Source organism: Pithys albifrons, chromosome 2 (assembly GCF_047495875.1).
Source record: "Pithys albifrons albifrons isolate INPA30051 chromosome 2, PitAlb_v1, whole genome shotgun sequence".
Lineage (NCBI taxonomy): Eukaryota > Metazoa > Chordata > Aves > Passeriformes > Thamnophilidae > Pithys > Pithys albifrons.
Genome location: NC_092459.1, coordinates 23,717,884 through 23,732,884, shown reverse-complemented (window position 1 = coordinate 23,732,884; position 15,001 = coordinate 23,717,884). Strand labels below are relative to the sequence as shown.

At 37.0% G+C, this 15,001-nt stretch overlaps 1 protein-coding gene across 1 annotated transcript in view; it reads right to left on the bottom strand.

Moving 5' to 3' along the window:
* PRIM2 (DNA primase subunit 2) overlaps nt 1–15,001 on the bottom strand; it is a 98,058-nt gene that overhangs the window by 71,249 nt on the left and 11,808 nt on the right. The window contains exons 5-6 of the mRNA XM_071548498.1: nt 4,694–4,789; nt 3,730–3,867 (exon numbers count right to left, since the gene is read on the bottom strand). Coding sequence (XP_071404599.1) covers nt 3,730–3,867; nt 4,694–4,789 — 234 coding nt within the window. The remainder of the gene's footprint in view (nt 1–3,729; nt 3,868–4,693; nt 4,790–15,001) is intronic.

Genomic DNA, 15,001 nt, shown 5'->3' with positions numbered 1-15,001 from the left:
CCCTGCTCACATTTCCCCTGCTCTGGTATGGGTTGTCTCCCATGAGATGCAGTCCTTCAGGAAAACTAAAATGTCTAAGCACAGGTTCCCCACAGGCTGCGGTTCTTTCAGGAACTTCCCATCTGCTCCAGTGTGGGTTCCTCCTGGGTGCCAAAGAGACCTGCTCCAATGTCATGGAGAGAGAGTGTCTCTGCTGCTTCTCACTCCTTTTGGCTTCCTCTTCCTCTCTTTATCAGGTGTTTTGCCCTTTCTCACACACACTGTGCCCAGGGTGCTGTGGGCTCAGCCGTGCCCCGTGGTGGGGCATTGGAAGTGGCTGGAACCATCTGTTTCCAGCACAGGGCAGCCCCAGCCTCTTCCTACAGAGCCCCCCTACAGCCTCTGCTGCTGGGCTGCCAGCACCAGTACACAGGTTTAAAACCACTAGTGTAATTTCAATAATAAAAGGAGCATTTTATGCACTTAATCTAAAATCATAACCTCTATGTAAAACACTTTCTGATCAACCACACAGGAAGAGTATCAGTATCAGACACTAAGTACTAAATGGTACTGAGAAAAGCAGTTCAAAAACCCTAAACACATCTTCAAAAGCGACATTATCTCACTTGATCAGATAGCACAGGGAAGCTCACACCGAATGCTGCAACACTTGGGGCAGGTGGGAGGTGCTGCCCACCCCTCCCATTGTGCTTAATCCAAACAGGGAAGGAAGTGTGGAGGCAAACTGCTGTCCAGCAGGAACTCCAGTTCAAACATGTCAGACAAATGTCAGTGTAATATTAAGTAATTTTCTCAATTATTTGAAGACAATGTTCATAAAGGCCAATGGCAGATAATGATCTGTCAGCTCCTTCCATCCTCTCCCCCTTCTGTCCAGCTTCAGATCTCTCTGGAGCAATCCTTCTTTGAACAGTACTGAGTACAACACAGCTCTGATATGGGTCTGCAGGTCTGAACCATGACACTACGCTGAAATTTCTGATTTAAGAAAGACCCAAAAATCAAACCAAGGCAAACCAAAAAAAAAAAAAAAACAAAAACCCACAAAACAAACCCAACAACAACAAACAACCACACATACACAAAAAAACCCAAAACAAAACCAAAAAACCCCCAATCAATAAAAAATGAAACTTTTTTCCTCAAATATGAGATCAATATCTCAAGGAGATATTTTTGTATATTAGTGTAAACACAGTGAAATCTTCATGAATAAAACATAAAGCAAACTTTTATGAATTTAAATTGCGTTAAGTTATAAAATGATTGTAGAGTTAACATTACAGCTTACATGTTGTTACAGAAAATGTTTAAGCTTTCTACAGTTTAATCATCATTAATGGCATAAGGAAATTATTTACTGCTAAATGGGTCTGAGAATATAGAAAGGTCTTTGCAGTATTGGTTTTACATGTAACATTAACTTCTTCAGTTGCATTTGCAATTGCCGAGAAGGCTCACTTAATATTAGCTACCCCTATTACTGAGCCTCAAGGAATAGCCATAGTCAGGATGTCAAACTTATTTTTAAAGGATGAAACAAAACATCTCAGTGCTTTACAGGCTTGACTAGGAAGTGATTAAAGCATAACTGACTGAACTGAATTTCTGCCAGTATCAACATAAAGCTTTTTTAAAAGGTCAGTCCTATGAATTATTTACTGTTCTCTCCAAGCTGTGTCAACACATCAATTCACTCTCATTTTATTCCTCCTTTATAACCCCAACTAGAATCATTCTGTATCATGCAAGATGGTGACGTGAGTCTGCAATGGAGTGAGCAATGTAACAAGGCAAGGCAACCACCCAAATTATTCAATGCTTTGGAGACCAAGGAAGAGCAACTTTAGCACAAGCACAGCCCCTTAAGGTGCACAGCTTGGAAAAGACAGGGCAGGCGTTCATTGTAAGATCACTCCTGTGTAAGCATAACTCCTTCCAAAAACCTGTGCATGTGACTGTTTGGAGAAGCACCAAACAAGCTCCAAGAGGCAAAACAATCAAAAAAATCAAGTACTAACAATCAATAACATTGCATAAATGACCCATATGGAAAAACCATGTTGCTTTAATCTTGAAGAATTGAACCACTAATGAAAGCTCCAAGTATGACTCCTCAAAACTACATGCTTGAAAAAGAACATCTTTCCATTATCTATAACCAGAATATTTTGTCCCTTAGGAGCTTCCAACAGTCAGGAACTAAAATCCCCTAACTTCAATCAGGACCTTTGGAATAGGACACTAATCTTTTTCCCTTACTCATGAAGATACAGTCAACTTTAAGAAACAAAGCTTATGTATTAAAACAAAAAAATTAATATCAACCTGAAATACTGCAATAACTTAAAACACAGCAGTTCTGGAGAAGATAATTTTTCTCACTCATCAGTGTTCAAATTTCTGAGCCGTGACTACAAAGTATAACATAAAGAAGTACTTGATGTCTATAAAACAGCTATTGGCTTCAACAAAGTAATCTGCATTAAATGAATACTGTGTAAGATGGTGGGTGTGTTGTGTTCATATGTAAGATAGTCTGTATGTTCATAACAAAAAGTTGCAGATTTCTGCTCAGACTGAAAAACCAGGAAGCCTACTCACCACAGTTCCTACTGTTTTTCAGACTTCTCAGCTACTTACCCAACAGGCAAATTCCAGAAGTCCACAGTGTTTCCCAAAAGTAGTTTAAACAGATGCAGAAAACCTGCATACTTGGCCACATTTTCATAAAACATTTACTATTTTTAAATCCTACACAAATGTTATCAGCTGTCAGCAAGAACATTATGCATCAACTGAAATATGGGTATCTTTAGTTGCAGTTGTATTGAAGAGTTCTAATGAAAGTGTTCACATAAGAATATTGCCGTTTTCATTGCACATTAAATAATCCCACAGACTCCAGTTATATTGAAATTAGGAAGATGCCAGCACACTAATTTTCTAATTTGTTAAAGGAGTGCATTTCTGCTTCACACTTTTTGTTTACTAAACGTTAATGGTCAACCTTGATATTAATGCAACATAACACAAGGCTTTGAAAACCTTTATAAAAAGCAATCTAAGCTGTCTTCATGTTATTCAATGTCGCATTTTCTTGGACTAATACTATGTGCATTAGACATGGTCACCAACTTTTAAACCCAGTGAAGTCTCATATTGTAAAATTAGCAATTCCTGAATTGATCACCAAATTACTACAAGAAGAACATTCATAACAGTATTTACCATGGATGTCCTTACCAGATGTGATACACATATTCATACATCAAGACTTTACTTTTGCCTGACATATTCTGACTTATCCTCATTTCAGTTCTTACTGACAAAAGAAAGAGAACAATAAAAAACTACTTTACTTGTTCCAGCAAAAACTGTTGTAAAATGTTGTGGGAGAAAAGACAGATGAGTAGAAAAAACAGTTGTGTATATAGGACTAAGATTTTGAATGAAAGGTCATATGACTCTCTCTGTGAGAAACAATTTTAGCAGAAATTTCTAGCAGAAATTTCTTTACAATGCACATCATGTGCTAAATTCCACTTAAAATTAATGAACTCGCAACTTATAATGAACTCTTTCAGTGCTGCCTGTAGTTTTGATAGGGTTTCTGCTATTCTTCAGATGGAAGCAGATAAATTTAAAAATTCCAAAGGCTACTGTCCAAGAGTGTCACTAAACAATGCAACAAGAGTTGTAAAAATCAGATTTTGTCTGACTTACCGCTAATGCTTTAGATAATTTTGTTCTGAAGTTATTCAAAACAATCACATCAATCTCCTTAAATGGCACATATGCAAAGCCATCTTTAATAAATACTCTTCTGGTTCTAAATAGATCCACAGCATCTGCAAGTCCAACCTGAGAAAGAAGAAAAACCCACACTGCGAAACAGCAAAATAATGCAGTAACAATGATTACAGCCCTAAGATTAAGATAGACCAGGTAAAGCTTTTAACACTGTCTCTACACAAAACGCTAAGATTCTGAAATTACATGTTGACTTAGGAATAGCTGATTATTATTTTGGTGGGAAAGCACTGTTTACTTACAGGAAGTCATGCAACAAGTCAAAATAAGACACTTCAAAGTTCATATCTATGATTATTAACCCCCTTATGTAGCTTTGCACCACTTACTGATCTGATATTTTAAAATGGACTTCTGCTGGCCTTCTGTTTCAGATGCCTTGAGATATTTGATTCATATAAGTTACATACAAGAGGTCTTGCTAACAGATCTGGAACCCAAACACCTTTGCTTTAAAGAATCAGTGGGCTACATTAGAAACTTCCTTCCTCTCCCCTTGTTCTCTTGCAAAATGAATTCTGGAATAATACAATCAGACCAAACCTAGTTTCAGCAACAGTTGTTTGAGAATGTGTCCACCCTGAACAGTGCTTCAGGCAGGCAAAGTAAATCATTTAAACTAAAGTCCATTTTTCTGGCAAAAGCAAGAGAGAGCAGAAGAGGATGGAAGACATTAATAGCAGTTTAAAGGTCCCTTCCTTTTCCCAGTCTCTTCCTCTACACTTACACCCACACAAAGTAGAGGAACTCCTGTTAGTCTCAGGTAATTCAGATAGTTGGATTAACTATTAGTATTGAATAAACTTAAAATTGGTAACTGAAGTTTAACAGAGAGAGAATGAATGCAGATCTGCGGAACCTGAAAATTTCTACTTACCTTATAGAACATTTGTTCTCTTACTTTAGGCAGACTGAAGCCAGGAGTTGATGAAGAGAGCTCATTTTCCAATTCCTTTTTCAGGTCTTCACTAATCTAAAATTAAGAAGTTGTTTTAAAACTACTGAAACACTTTAGAATAAGGCCGTTTTTTAATTATTTACATGAGCTAAAAGATTACTCAATCTGCAAATATAATCACCAGTTTAGTTGAAAAGGGAAAATTAATTACATTTATTCCTCCAAAACCAATTAGCTCATTTCCATCAACAAATCCAATTTTTTTTCAGTATTACACTTCATTTCAGGAGGGGCTATCTTTTAGGATACATATAAAATAACTATACTGACTCCAAACTTTACAAGTTGTCCAGCTCCTTCTTTACTAGTAATTTGACCATATCAGTCTTGTACAGATGTAAAGTCACAGTGATTTTAGCTTTTCTTGCATGTCACTAGCAAACAATTTAACATTGTTGTGGTAAAAGTGATCCTGGTGAAACCTCATGAAAAACAGGTTAATAGACCATGACTAAAGATTTGCATAAGACTGAGGACAGCATTACCAAAAACAGTTTTATCAGAAATCTTATTTTTTAAACCAACACAAGGATTATTGCAAAGCACTATTTATAATATAACTAAATAATACTTTTAAAGCTGTAAAATTTCTTTAGAAAAATAAAGACATAAAAAGGGAAGACATGAGAGGAAGGGGAAGAAACAAATAGTCTGGAGAAGCTGCATTATTTCTAGTTTTCTTGCTTTCTATGTGCGGTTTATTCACTGATTTTTAATCACAGAACTGTTCAGGAAACACAAATACATGAATTTAGATTAAAATATGAATAATTTAATATGCAGGGCTTGGTTAAACAAACATAGTCAGTGAGGTAGTCGAAAAACTTCAAAATAAATTTGATATTCCTACTCTGTTTTATTGAAGATATAAAGATGCATGCACATATTATAACTACTATACATGTGCAGCTACTTAATTTTGATGCTTCCAAGTCTCCCAGTACAGACAAGAATTCCATGCACATGCATTTTCCTTTTCTAAAACTCAGCTTATTTATGTGCACATGCCACTGGTGTCCTTAGTAAGTAAATTTTACAGAGCAGGTGGTACTCAAGTGGCACAACACCCTTCCCAGAAAGAGATGGTGTCAGACTCTCAGTACTGTGCTATGCAAGAGACAAAACAGTCATTTGCCAAGCAATCTCCTCCATTGCCACACATCACGGTACAAAATAAGCTAGAACTAGAAGACCAAGGTATTAACCCAGATACCATTAAATTTAAGAACATAAATCTGAAGTGCAATCAGCCAATTAATGAATACAAGCTTGATTAGGAAAGAATATCATTCCCAGCTGTCCTAGCAATTAAAAGGATGAAAAGCCTTAAACAAAACATTCCACAGGCCCATAAATCCGTCATTCACAAGTCTGATGATTATCAATTCCATTTTGGCCAAGTACAAATGAATGAAGAACACAGTACTACAATTTTCTATTTTAGCTCACATTCAGCTCACTGGCATACCTAAAAATATAAGGGGCAGCACTTGACACTATCATCTATTCTTATCCATCAACTGAACTGCTGTTTGGACTTTTTTTAAAGTCAGGAATGGGCACATTTTTTATGACCTTCCTCACTAGGCAGCCAATTCATGGTTACCATCATCACAGAGCAACTCAGTGATGTACGTAGTTTCCTACCTTCCTGGTAAACATTTCCCTATATCCATGAAAAAGAAAGCTGAAAAAAAGCAATTACTACAGAATTACTCTAGAAACATCACCACATACATATTAGAGTCCCACATGACTGAAGAGCTAACAGAAGATTCTTCTGAGAGAAACAGAAACAAGTTTTCTGCCATTTACAAATCGGGATGCTCTATGTCAGATGCAATTTTAAAGAAATTTGTTAACAAATGTTTCTTAGATCCAATCACAGGATTAGCAGGGAAAAGTATTACAATGTTTGCAGACCATTTTATGAAGCTTACATCTAAAACAGCAGCTAGTAAATTCTACCTGCAATTACATCCTGCACAAACCATCCTATCAGCTTCTATGCTGCTGTACCGAGGAACAATACAAACATTTCCAAAGCTACTGCACTCACTGCTACGTAAAGAACAAATTCATTCTACAAACAATCTTACCTTCCAGCACTGTAAAAGAACTTAAAACCTTGATAATCCAAAGAATATATTCTCTTCCTGTACAACAACGGATATAATTCTTAAAAATACATTCTTGATTTCCCATTTTTTCCTTATTCCCCAAAAGAATGTCTAAAATATTTATAGAAAAAGAAAGGCTGCTTGATGCCACCATCCTGCTTGTCCATACTAAGTTTCTTCCAGGAATCCAAAATTTCCAACTGCTAAGAACTGAAAGTTTGTAAGGATCAGGTTATTACTTCATTCTCTTTCATCCTTTCCAAGCCAATAGATAAACTGCAGACAAATATGAACTGCTCAGCTACTGAGCACATTATCACACAAGTAGTGTGGGTCCCCTTCCCACTTATTCTACCATAAGCTGAAGAACCCAGTGTACAGGATCCTATTTTCCACTGCGTTTTTGGCACAGCTACCACTTCAATTTTACTTTAGAAATCCTGAGTTACAGCAGAACATCTCCTCAGGATTCAGGCTGTATTCCAAATGTTCCCTGGTTGTTCTCAGCTAGATTAGTAAGAAGAATGTTTTCATTTATCTTGTCATTTTTACTGCAGCCTTTTTAGTACTTTTATTTCAAAGCATGCAGCTTTTTTAAAGCAGGAAGTGAATGTACTTGAAACAAGAAAGAGAATGTGCAATACCTAGTCCAGGAGAATTCAACCTTGCAGTGGAGTCTAAAGATCCAATTTAACTCAAAGGATGAACCACACAAAGGCATTTAGGAAGAATCACAGAGATCTACTGCACTGAAGGGGGCATAAGGAACTGAACAGTTTGTGTTGTAGTTTCACTTTACTTTCACAAGTCAATTTTAAACAATAAAAGCTGTCTTCTAAGGGTCCACTTAGATTTCTGCAGATAATAAGTATGTTTCTAATCAAACCAAGATGATTGCCAAATGAAAACTTTTAATTAGCATTTTGCATCATTTACAAACTGTTGTTCATTGTGTTTCTGAAGGTGAAAAGGGACATCCCAGTAGCTATATATTCTTCAGTCATATATACTACTTGATTCCACAATTTTGTAGAACATGCTGATGCCTATGGGGTTTTTGATTTTTTGATTTTTCCATTTTGTTATGGGTTTAGCTAGGTAGGCCTAAATTTAGGCTTTACATAACAGTCTAGGCCTGAGACTGTCAGCTGATTTGAGCTGGGCTGAGCTAGCTGGCAGCTGACTTCTTCTAGCCAATAGTATTGTATTCCATACCATATTATGACATCATCTTGAAATAGATAAGTGATCAATATAAAATTTCCTTGTTAAATTGAGTTAATAATTTGATATAAAGTTTTGGTATTAGTTTTAATAAAGCAAAGTGTGTTATGTCATTGTCACTGTGCTCGCTGCTTTGAGGAACTTGCAAAGCTTAAAAGGCAGAATGGACTGTTTTTAGCATATTGTGTAATGCTTGGTATAGGCATATAATACATGTGAACTGCACATGAGAAGAAGAGCCTGAAGACCATCCTAAGACCACTCTATGTCCAATCAAAAGAAAGCAACCTTCCAGCAACAGAGCTAAACCTATGCAGAGGTGAACATCACGAGCTACCACGAGTCCGACGAGATGAAGATCAGGAGCCATCACAAGCCGAGGCTGGGAGGGACTAATTAAAAATAGAGACTAAGACATTATCAATAATGGAAAAACCTAAGCTAAAAAGAGGAATCATCATAGTCTATAAAAACCAAGCCTATAACTTGTATCCTTTGTGAGCTAGCTGGGAGCACTAGGCTCCTAAGCTGATCGCCATGGGCATTTCCTAGGACGTCCTGTTTGCTTATTTGTCTAGTAGTTGCTGCGGTGAATTATTTGTCTATTATTGCTGCAATAAATGACTAAAAATTAACTTTTAAGTGTTGGCCTCAATAATTTGGTCATTTTTACCTATAACAATCTCAAAAGAGGTAAAAGCCAGTGTGGGAGTGCCTTGGTCAGTTGCTTCGTAGCTGTTGTCCCAGCAAGACACACCGTGACATCCCAGGATGGATGGGGAGGCCCAAGCCCAGAGCACCGGCTCACCACCATGTTATCTTAGGGAAGTAAAATGTTCTTAGTTTTTCTCTCTGCTTAAGTCTGTCTCTCTGGGTATTAAGATCTCTGGGGAGATTTGTAGTTAAAATGGTGAAATTTTGTGTTTACTGGGGAGTGGGAAGCTACTTCTTGTTATTTCTAACTTGTGTGTGTTATATTGTAATTTTCTCTTAATTTTCTCTTTTCCATATATATAGTTAGTTTCAGCATAAACCTAGTTTGGAGGGGCTTTTTTTCCTTTCCTCCCTTTTCTCGGTTGGGAGGGAGGAAAGCTCTAACTCTGTACTTGGGCAGTTGGCAGTTTGCCAGCTCAACCCGAGAGACATTTTTATAGATTTTAGAAGTACCTGTAACTGTAGTAAAATGTAGATTTAGTGTGCTAATATTTCTAGCAGCTTAAGTTCAATGTTTATACATGCCAACCTCTGGCATTTATCAGTAGCTCAAATTCTTTTAGTTGTTTAGTCTTGTTTAGACTCTCTTCCAGGTAAAGAGCTGAAGCATATCAGAAAGGCCTGCAGAATGAGACATAAACATGGGACAGAGTGACCCAGAAGTCAGAATGCTGGAAGAACTCCAAAAGAAGAGGAGAACTGATGAAGAGAAGGTCTCATCGACCCCAGACCCAATCCTGAGGGGTGGGACCAGGGGCAGGACCAGGGCTGGACCAAGAGATGTGTGAACTAATGATTGGATGGATCATATCATAAAAGTCATGGAAACTAGAGCTTGGGGGGTGTACCTGCATGTCATCATGTATTCCTGTGGGCCGTAGGTCTGATATTAAAGGACTTTTACTTTTTATCTTATCCCACACTAACGTGGCTCAGAGTCCTGCTTTGTTGGGGTCTCTCACGGCATCAATGCCCAACAACATATGTGCAGATAAATACATGCAACCAGAATTACTGCAGCAAAACACATCAGCTTTCTGCACGACTCATAACAAAGTCATGCTTATAGTTCAAGGATCTGTTAGAGAAAGGTAAACATCCATCCCCATCAATCCTGCCAACTGCACAAAAAAAAAATGGCAAGTGACTGTTCTCCCCTCAATCCAGACAACACTCCAACACTTCATCCTCTTAGATTTCTGAGTTGTGTTTGTATTTTCCCATGAATCAAGTTTTAAAGACTGTAAGAGAATACTACCACTTATTTTAAGCCTAAATGTTTGACTCAACCTGCATCCCATCTACCTATCCCTCATGAAGTTAGTTCACTAGAATACTTGGAGGTTGCTTGGCAATCAACCCAATTGTTCAGAGCTGCAGGCAGATTGTTAAGATTGCTCTGCAAGAAACATGACTTGGCAATCACACCTGCCAGGTGGCCTCCCAACCCTCAGACTGCAGCACGCTGGCCTAAAGATCACTAAATACTGGTTGAACTGAATTCCCATGCTGCTAATACTTCTGAGGTCAGAGATCTCCCTAAGATTTCAATCCTCTAATATATAACTACAGTCAACTACACAAGGTAGCCATAAATCTAGATGTCAATGTTGTTTTCTTTATCTGGAACAAAGAAGAATTTTAAGAAAGCAACAGTCAATTCTGTGACAAAGCCACAACTTGTTTTCATTTTAATCATTTAAGTTTCAGGAGACAGATAACACTAAGAAATTTATTACTTCCTTTGAAATTAAGCACTTTAGGATGAGAATAACTCTCTACCTTTTTTAAAGCACTAATGGTATAGTTTTTCACTGTCTTATTTAACAAACTAGCATTTAGAAAAGCTATCCTACTATTGAAAATACAATTTTGTTTTTATTATGACTTTAAGCTGGAGCACAAGTCCTATGAGGAGAGGCTGAGGGAGCTGAGGTTGTTTAGTCTGGAGAAGAGGAGGCTCAGAGGTGACCTCATCACTGTCTAGAACTACCTGAAGGGAAGTTCTAGCCAGGTGGGGGTTGGTCTCTTCTCCCAGGCACTCAGCAATAGGGCGAGTGGGCACGGGCTCAAGCTCTGCCAGGGGAAATTTAAGTTGCATATCAGAAAAAAATTCTTTCCAGAGAGAGCAATCAGGCATTGGAATGGGCTGCCCAGAGAAGTGGTGGATTCACCATTCCTGGAGGTTTTTAAACTGAGATTGGACGTGGCACTGAGTGCCATGATCTAGTAAAGGGACTGGAGTTGGACCAAGGGTTGGACTTGATGATCTCAGAGGTCTTTTCCAACCCAATTGATTCTATGATTCTAAGCTTGGAGCTCAGTGATAGAATAAATATTTTTAGGTTACTTTGGCAGTAAGGCAGTACTTCCCACTTAGGTATGCATCACTTCTGACTTTTGCTGTCACCTGTAAGACAAGTATTGTTGGTTTTCAAGCAAAGACACAAATATGATATTAAAGTAGTGGAAAACTAAGATAAAATTCAGAACTATTTCCTTTAACAAATGTAAACCTCAGCCTACTTGGACACAGTTACTGTTTTAGTTTCACATACGTTTCCACACAGTAAAATTAGGACCAAAACAGTTTCTACTTTTAAGCATTTTCCCCATCCTGTTTAGGAATGGAAGAAATGGTATTTGATGTCTCTCAAATGCAAAGCCATAAACCCTATCAGAAGAACATTTTCGCTTAAACACCTGGTATCAAAGTGGATAATTACAGTCACAGCCTTTTAGTGGCTAGACATGACATTGAATATTTTTTTCACCTCTATCTGTACTTGTTAGGGACACAAACTAGTTCCCAATCTCATTAATCCAAATCTGACTTTAGGATCTTCCATATCCAATAAAAGCAGTTTTTCAAGAAGCTAAATTACAAATATTTATACAAGTCCCCCACTACCATCATAAATGCTTTTGAAGAAAGCATAATAGTGGTATCAGAAAGTCTCTCATAAGAGTGCTCTGATCATAAAAATGGAAATTAAAGAAGTTTAATTTCTACTGCTTAAAGCTGCTAAAAAAAGCACTTCAACTGCACCATCAAAGAGGTACTGCACAGAAAAATTCTAACACTTATGCATTTTGTGCTTTGTTTTATTTTGCAGTTCTTATTCTTTCCTCTCAAATGATGCACTACAGAGCGTTAGCTCCCCCAGCTGACTATTCTCATCTTCCATTCCTTCCCCATTATTATGATCCAAAGCATTTTATTAAAATAACATGCTTTATAACAGTGCTTAAAAATTAAGACAGCTAATTCTGGAATGACTGGCTGTTACTCTAAAATAAGGCATCTAAACTAGAAGTTACAAAAAAAGGCATAGTTATTTTTTAAATTTCAAGAGGCTATTCAGAGATAAAGAAGTACTAAGATAATTTAAATACGATTTTTTTTATCCTCTGTGGAGAAGAAACAGCAACACAGATGTATTCAAGAAGAAATATACTGCGCTTTGAAGTTTATTTCTTTTGCACACTGCAGAAAGATAACACTGAACAGAAGCATTGCAGGGAATATAAATTCAATTATACATCATCCTTACACCACAGATAAAGACATGATAATAACTATTAATATTCATTTCTTATGGCAGCAATAAAGACGAAATATGTCTATTTCAAGGGACAAACAGTCTGAAGATCAGATGAAAGGAAAGTCACAGAAAATCAAAACAGTCAATATGACCAAAACATCAACAGAAAATAAACTTAGGATAAAATTTTGCATTCTGCTCCATTCCATATTTCAATATATCCAGTCAAATTTCTGGAAAGACACAGCAAGAAATCAAAGCATCCAGCAGCACTTAGGAAAAAAAATCACAGGAGACAAGTAGCAACTGAATCATGTCTGACAAAACTCAAATTGTGTTACACCAATTACTGCTTCTATGACAGTGCAACAGAACTCAGAGACAGGGAAAAAAGCAGGTATCATATTGTGTCAGAAGGCCCTGAAGTCACTGAAAGATATTTCCACAAGCAAATAACCAAACAGTTCCACAGAATCTTCTATAACCTGGGTTCAAAATCCATTGGAAAAGCCACACATGGAAAAACCTAACTCAAAAATATAAGGACATACCAAGCTGACTTCTACAATTATTTAAACTAAAATTTAATACCCAAGTTCCTAACCTGCACATTAAAACAGGAGCAGAAGGCTGGGGACACTGCAAGAGCTCTAGAGAACAGAAGCAGACAAGAAAATCTGGTCTAAAACTGAAGGCTGTAAAAATTGCAAAGGACATGCACAGAAATGACTACACAAAGAAAGGCTAAAAGAAGAAACAACAAGAGAGGATGAGAGGCAGAAGGCAAATACAAACAGAAGGGAAAAACAAACTAACAGGTTAAAAAACTCCACCTTTCTCAACTCGTGGATAGAACAAGAAAAAATAGGCTTAGGTTTGACATTTGTTAAAAAATAGTTAAAAGGAAAGTAAAGTAGCAGAATGATGAACACCACTGTGAGACATGAATATTCAAGTAAAGCTGTGAGGTTTTCAAGGACAAAGTAATGCTGTTGAAAAGTGTTGAAGGGGAAAAAAAAACAAAGAAACAAACAGCACCCTGAAAGCAACCACGGAATATTTTGCTCTACCTGAACAGAAGAGATCCTTAAACTGTCCCCAGAGAGAGACAAAGTGGGACTGGTTAAGATGAACAAGTTTTGTGGCAAGTTTTCACAAGAACAAAGTGGAAAGAACCAGAAGTTCATTAGATCTTCCACATCAACACAAGCTATATCACCAACATACAGCTCCAGATGCTGAAAGGACAGATCTTCCAGTTGAAGGCGAAGAACAAGTGGCAGGTCTTGGACAGTTAATTAAAATTATGCAACGTAAAGCAGATAAAAGGCTGAAACTCAGACTGAGGGCTTCAAAGGAGATATTTCTGACCATGCCAAGAATGACTTTCTAGTTGAAGCTCAAGTGTCACTTACCTGTAAAGCCAGTTATTTTATATAATTCCTTCATATTCCGAAGAATTTACTTTGTGATTAAAATATTTCCTTCAATTACTATAACATTTAAATTATTAACTATATTTCCCTTTAAATATCTTAAAATCTCTGTTAGTGGATTTTACTGCCAGAAACTGTCAGGCATCATTGATGTAATTACTCATTTATAGTAATATTTTAATGCTCTAATCTCCTATATTGATGCAAATAACAACTGCACATCTGGTGTTTGCATATTCTCTTTGATGGGCTCTGTCACCTTAAATGTCAGCATTTACTTCTCCTGAGTGCTGCTTAAGGATTCCCTGTGCTCCCTGCATGACTGACATAGCATATAGATTATTTAATGTGCTTTGAGAGCTGAAAATTTCATGCCATACATAAAAAGCTTCTGAATTTATTTAGATGATGACAGCAATGTCCCTGAAAAAAATCCCCCTTTTTTTGTACATTAAGTATAGAGCAGATTGAAAACATTCTGAAATACTTTCAGAACCATTCCATGATTCTCCTTTTACTGTGATAGAAAACCATTCAATATTATCAGTGGAAAATACTCTTGAAGTAGAGATTTATTCTTGCTTTCCTCCTACCCCCTTCCTTTCTTGACATTTTATTTAATACTGAGCACTCTGCCTCTTGCCCATGCTGGCCTAAATTGGTAGGTATAAACTAATATTTCAGAGTAAAATTTTGAGCACTAAACCAATGTTCCAGTAGGCTGGACAGCACCAATCCAAGCATCTTCTACTCCTGCCAGAGGAAAGATTGGCCAAAGCTATTTCTACAAGTGACTAAAGTGCAATCTACGTGTCAGTAATTCAAAAGAGTATCTCAAATACAAACTCAAATCAACCTTCCTTTTTTTTTTTACACCCTCAAAAAAGTCCAGAGGCTTCTTACAGAAATAGTAAAGATGGACTAACTTAATCCAGTGCCAGCTTTGTAAAAACTTTTCAAGCAAGAACTTAACCTAGGCTTCAAATTCCCATAATTTATACCAAATGTAGAGAGGCGTATTTTCACAAACATTGCAAAAAAATTGAATTATAATAATCCTATGCATGTTCAAATACTATTTCATTATACTGAACTCATCATCTTTAACCTGAGTACTGTTAACAATTTATAGCCTTCCTTTTGCAAGTAAACAGCATCTTTATAATCAGGTAAAACTCCAGTTATTTT